Source organism: Salvelinus fontinalis, unplaced genomic scaffold (assembly GCF_029448725.1).
Source record: "Salvelinus fontinalis isolate EN_2023a unplaced genomic scaffold, ASM2944872v1 scaffold_0397, whole genome shotgun sequence".
Taxonomy (NCBI): Eukaryota; Metazoa; Chordata; class Actinopteri; order Salmoniformes; family Salmonidae; genus Salvelinus; species Salvelinus fontinalis.
The window spans coordinates 182-6,698 of NW_026600606.1; the positions used below are offsets into that span (position 1 = coordinate 182).

At 40.9% G+C, this 6,517-nt stretch overlaps 1 protein-coding gene across 1 annotated transcript; it reads right to left on the minus strand.

Moving 5' to 3' along the window:
- Positions 1-605: 605 nt before the first annotated feature.
- LOC129845894 (solute carrier family 12 member 1-like) lies at positions 606-4,490 on the minus strand (the record flags this gene model as incomplete). The annotated part of the gene is made up of 2 exons (XM_055913817.1): positions 4,230-4,490; positions 606-816 (listed from the first exon to the last, which is right to left on the minus strand). Coding segments are annotated over exons 1-2 (472 nt in total), but the record flags the coding sequence as incomplete, so codon positions are not given.
- Between the last annotated feature and the right edge of the window lie 2,027 nt (positions 4,491-6,517).

A 6,517-nucleotide genomic window follows, 5' to 3' on the forward strand; every position in this document is an offset into this window, starting at 1 on the left:
TAACCCATCTCCACTAACCAGGACCCTCCTAACCCTGTCCAATATAACCCATCTCCACTAACCAGGACCATCCTAACCCTGTCCAATATAACCCATCTCCACTCCCCAGGACCCTCCTAACCCTGTCCAATATAACCCATCTCCACTAACCAGGACCCTCCTAACCCTGTCCAATATAACCCATCTCCACTCCCCAGGACCCTCCTAACCCTGTCCAATATAACCCATCTCCACTCCCCAGGACCCTCCTAACCCTGTCCAATATAACCCATCTCCACTCCCCAGAACCCTCCTAACCCTGTCCAATATAACCCATCTCCACTCCCCAGGACCCTCCTAACCCTGTCCAATATAACCCATCTCCACTAACCAGGACCATCCTAACCCTGTCCAATATAACCCATCTCCACTAACCAGGACCCTCCTAACCCTGTCCAATATAACCCATCTCCACTAACCAGGACCCTCCTAACCCTGTCCAATATAACCCATCTCCACTAACCAGGACCCTCCTAACCCTGTCCAATATAACCCATCTCCACTCCCCAGAACCCTCCTAACCCTGTCCAATATAACCCATCTCCACTAACCAGGACCCTCCTAACCCTGTCCAATATAACACATCTCCACTCCCCAGGACCCTCCTAACCCTGTCCAATATAACCCATCTCCACTAACCAGGACTCCCTTTATCCAGCCGAACCTCACGGTTCCATCTTTGTTGTCCAGGGGAATGACAGACTCCACGTCGTCCGACGGCGTCCCGTCGCTCCCCTCTCTGTCCTCCACCGTGTTCGGCACCGAGATCCTTCCATTCTAGAGAGAGAAAATAGGAAAAGACTTGTCAGGGTTACGTATCACTCCAGTCTACCTGGAGGAAGAGAAAGAATACGGCTGGTAGAGGAAGAAGGAATTTGTTGAAATGGCCGTAGGTCATCTTATTCAACTTTAGAGGAAGTTTAGATTAGTTTGTCTTTAAGAAATCAGAGAGAGTTGGCAGTGCAGTAACTTTGTTAGAATTCTGTGCCTCCTGTTGGATAGGTAAGTCTCTATGAGGTCAGAACACTGATGAAATGTTCTCTTTCTAAATCAATCAAACAACAGACGCAGTGTTCTTGTTCGTGTGTGTGAGAGAGAGAGTCGTGCAGTTTGATTCTGATGAAGATGAATACATGTTTGGAGAAGCATTATTATACTGTGTGCTTGTCCTTGAAGACTGCACTCACTGAGAGAGAGAGAGAGAGAGAGAGAGAGAGAGAGAGAGTGAGGGAATAGAACACAGAGAACAGGGTGGACCCAATTTAAGCTTTTTGTAAGACGAATATGAGGTGTTTAAAGGACGCATGAGTACCGAGCTCTTTAATGAGATGCTCAGATCTCTGTCTGGTGTAGGGCGTGGCGTGGCTGTCAGACAGAGATAACAGACTGTCTGTCACCCAAAGGTGTAAAAAATCTATAAAACACTTTAGCCTGTCAGTATGTCAACCATTGTGTAGATCTATTCTTATCTCTGTCTTTGACGACGGTTCTGTTCCAGTGTTGGCAGTAGGTTTAAAGGGTGTGAAAGATGGTTGAACTGCGGTTAATGAAAGTGGCAGGAATGTTTCTAGTTAAATGAATGATTAAAGGACTATAAACTCCATTTATCTCTCTCTCTCCTCTCCTCTCTCTTTTCTCTTGATCTTATCTTCCTCTCTGAGACTATAAAACATATGTTCTTTTCTCCAGAGAGTTCATGTTGTTCTCTTTCAGTACACAGTAGGTCTATAAATGCTTTAAGAGGAATGAGTTGACCAATCCAAGGCCAACCCACTGCACACTCCACCTCATTTCAACGTGGAAAATTGGGTAATATTTGGTTGAGACGTTGATCAGTGAGATTGCAACCTATATTCACCCACTCAAAAAGACAGCCAGAAGGTAGTTGAATTTCCAATGTGTTATCACTATGTTTTCAACCATCTAAAAGCACAACCAAATTCCAATGAAAAAACAATGTCAGAGTTTTGGTTTAGTTGTCACCCAAATGTATATCACTGTGCTTTTAACCATTTAACGGCACAGCAAAAGTTCAAATGGGAATACAATGTCAGATATTTAGTTTATTTATTTATGTGTTACTTGTCACTGTCCTTTATCTAATAGCAGAACCAAATGACCTGGATTGCAGTTGAGATGACATTAAAAGTACATGGTGTGAGGATCATTGCCGTTTGAGATTCTGGGCACATTATTACAGACCTGCAACGAGCTATGCATGCTATCTTGAACATGCATGCTTTATATGAGGATGTAAGAAGACATGTATAGTTACAGTCACCTCAAACTGGGACCATGGATGTGTTGTTCATTTTAAGGGTGATTGTTTCATTAGTTTGTAAGATAAAGTTAAGCCTATTTACTGTATTACAAAAGTAATATTGAATTGTGTTTGGTTGATAAGGCAACCAAATATTAACATTTAAAAGAGATGTATTTACTGCTTGGATAGTTGCAACTGGCTTAAAGGCAAATTAAACTTTAAATGCACTTTAAATAAAGTTGAATTTGATTTAGTCCTGCTGTTTAACTTAGATTTTTGATTGAGATGGAGATGTGAATCCAACATTCATTTATCCAACAATGATTAATTTGAAAACAACTGGATTTAAAACCAGACTAAGTATTTGGTACAGAGGGAACTATCCAAGTAGAAGATACATTTCCTTAAAATGTTAATATTTGGTTGCGTTGACAACCAAACACAATTCAATATCACTATCACTTGAAATCCTATTGTCTATTTTTAGTTAAATTCTGGGTTGAATTGAAACAATAGCTGTTGATGACTTTGAAAATGCTATATAGGGCTAAACATAGCATAATTGACTAGGCATAATTAACTAGGCAAGTCAGTTAAGAACAAATTCTTATTTTACAATTACGGCCTACCCCTGCCAAACACTCCCCTAAACCGGATGACGCTGCACCAATTGTGTGCCGCCCTATGGGACTCCCGATCACGGCCAGTTAAAATCGAACCAGGGTCTGTAGTGACACCTCTAGCACTGAGATGCAGTGCCTTAGATCGCTGCGCCACTTGGGAGCATCATAGCTAAGCAGGGCTTGTTTAAACCCTGGATGTGAGACCAAAGGGTAGCTGTAGATAAATCAGTTCTCCAGTAGGAGGTGCTGCCTAGCCTATTGTCTTTTCTTATTCTACTGATAGTGGATATAATGTTGAAGATCTGACGTTGTTATAAAGGTACAAATTCAACATATTTTATACAAGGTTTGTCTATGTGGACATTTGGTTACCATGATGACACAATCTTGTGGCCTCAAACCAGTGGTTGATTACTTTTTTCAAATCCAATGTATTTCCCACGTAGATTCCACATCACAATATGTTGAGAAATTAAGCTGAAACAACATTGATTCAACCAATTTGTGCCCAGTGGGAAGTGACTTTCCCTTCTTTAGAACAGACATGACTGTTACCCAATAACTGTTGTGACATGATAGTAATCTGTGTCACACAGTCAGAGAGAGAAAGAGAAAGAGAGAGCGAGATAAACAAATCAACAGAGAGAAACAAATACAAACAGAGAGATTTGTGACAAGTTGCCATGAAAACAACATTGTAAACACAACCAATATTTATCTGTTTACTTTCTTCCCCTACTAGTCGTACTACAACTATATGTACATTGTTAAAACACTGAACATAGCTGATAATAGAACATTTGACACATCTTTATCCTTTTCAAACCTTTATCAGTGAAATGTTTACTGAACATTTTTTATCGTTTTTTTTGTTGATGTTTTCTTTTTTTTCTTACTTTTGTTGATTATTTATTTAACTTGCTTTGGCAATGTAAACATATGTTTCCCTTAACAATAAAGCCCCTTTGAATTGAATTGATTTAATTGAATTGAGAGACAAACAGGCCAATGTTAATGTCAAAACATATTCCACATAAAAAATGTCATGTTTTTCATTTACTGAATCAGAATTTCAATGATCTTTTTGAATGGTCTGGATTAAAGGAGAGTTGATTCCAGTTAAAAGGCTGCTGACTTGGTGGAGACAGTTGTGTGATGTGTGTGCCGGTAAGGAAAAGAGAGCGATGTACAAGATATACAGATGTACAGAGACAGGTCTAAATACAGATGTGTGTAGAGGGGGTTGTAGAAGTGTGAGTACAGGTGTGGGTGCAGGTGAGGAGGATTCAGACACACACACTGACCTTCTGGAAGACATCGTGGAGCTCCTGCAGGGACGGTCGGACTGCACGGTTACCGCTCACACTCCCAGCGTTCCGGTAGAAGTCGATGTTGGGCACGCGGTCCAGCGTGTCATGACCAAACGCACTGACCACGGACGGACGGACGGCCCGGTGCTCTCCGTTACCGGTCCCATTACCGTTAGAGGTGGTACCACCGGAGAAAGACGTCTCCTCATAGTTAGGGGGTTCGTCCCCGATCCTGTCATAGGCATCATTCTCCATCAGACTGGCTGTAAATACAGGCTCCTCACACCTACTGGCTTCTACAGGTCAAACACTACATAAAAGGAATACTGAGGTCCTTCAGTCCTCTGGTCAGGGCCTAGAGACTGTCTAAGTATCAGAAGCAATCGGCAGCTATGGGTTTGGAGCGCTGGTACGACAGACTAGTGTTGCTTCGTCTGATTCTCTTTAGTTAAATCCTTGTGTAGGTCCAGAGCTGACCTATAGACCTGTCATATAGGCTGAGGTTGGCTCTGCCACCCTGGCTTTATATCCTCCTGGCCCCTACGCTGGGCTCTGCCATTGGCTGAACCAGCGGTTCTACCAACCACTCTTAGGACCCTGTATGTCTCAGATGTCCTTGCTGCATCCTCGGGGCCACAAAGCTTCTGACTAACCATTAACCAAGTAATAAACACCTTGGAAGATAAAGACTTGGAGCTCGCAGTGTGAAATCAAAGCAAGCCTAAATATCTTATATTGAGGGATAATTCACTTAAAATGTGTATTTTTTATTGTTTTTTGTAGCAAGCTGCATTATCTAACGACATTGGCAGACGATTTTGCTTATTTTAAACGCCCAAAAACCTAATACAAGTAATTTATCTTATTTCAAGATAATTTTATAGATATTTTACCTTAATACGACTATTAAGGTACAATATCTTGAACAGATTACTTATATTAAAGATGCACAATGCAGAAATCGCTACGCCATTTCCTGGTTGCTTTCAATGAGAATGACAGATCTATAACACAGATTTCTATGTGAATTTGGTCCGGTCGCCCAAAAAGTTACATATTGCAGCTTTAAGTCTATAGATTCAAATAAGCAAAATTATCTGCCAATTTTAAAAAGTGAATTATCACTCAATATTTAAAAAAAATTGACTTAAGGTCACAAGGTGACCAGGAAAAAGTTTAAAGGCTAATGATATGCCACTAAACAATGAATAGGTTAGAGAGGAATGGCAATGTGACTATAATGGTAGTGGGTTATGATTGACACACGGTGTGGAGAAATAACTTCAGCGTTATTCTCGAATGATGTCAATTGCCGTTGATACTCTGTCATAATTAAAGATCATTTTTGTAGGGGTTGATACATTTGACAGTGTATACATCTGCAGTCTTACTGTCTGTAACACCTATTGTCTGTCTCAATCCCAGTATCTATTTATACTGAACCAAAATATAAACACAAGCTCCAACAATTTCATTGATTTTACTGAGTTACAGTTCATACAAGAAAATCAGTCAATTAAAATAAATAAATTAGACCCTAACCTATGGATTTGACATGACTGGGCAGGGTCGCAGCCATTGGGGGGCCTGGGAGGGCATAGGCCCAACCATTTGGGAGCCAGGCCCAGAAAGAGTTTTTCCCCACAAAGGGTTTTATTACAGACAGAAATATTCTCTGGCAACAGCTCTGGTGGACATTCCTGTAGTCATCATGCATATTGCACACTCCCTCAAAACTTGAGACATCTGTGGCATTGTGTTGTGTGACAAAACTGCACACTTTAGAGTGGCCTTTTATTGTCCCCAGTATAAGGTGCACCTGTGTAATGATCATGCTGTTTAATCAGCTTCTTGATATACCACACTTGTCAGGTGGATGGATTATCTTGGCAAAGGAGAAATGCTCACTAACAAGGATGTCAACAAAGTTGTGCACAACATTTGAGAGAAATAATATTTTTGTGCATCGAACATTTTTAATGAAACATGGACCAACACTCTACATGTTGCATTTATATTTTTGTTCAGTTTATACGTTTAGTAATAAAAAAAAATAGAACAGAGAGAGAGAGAGAGAGAGAGTCAGAGAGAGAGAGATGGAGTTGTGGAGGCGGGGAATGTTTATAGGAAGGTCACACCGACCGAAACTGTCTTCAAATAAAATAACATTTTATTTGTCACGTGCACCAAATACAACGGGTGTAGACTATCGTGAAATGCTTGCTTACGAGCCCTTCCCAACGATGCCTAGTTAAATGACAGTAATCATGTGTGCAGGGAGG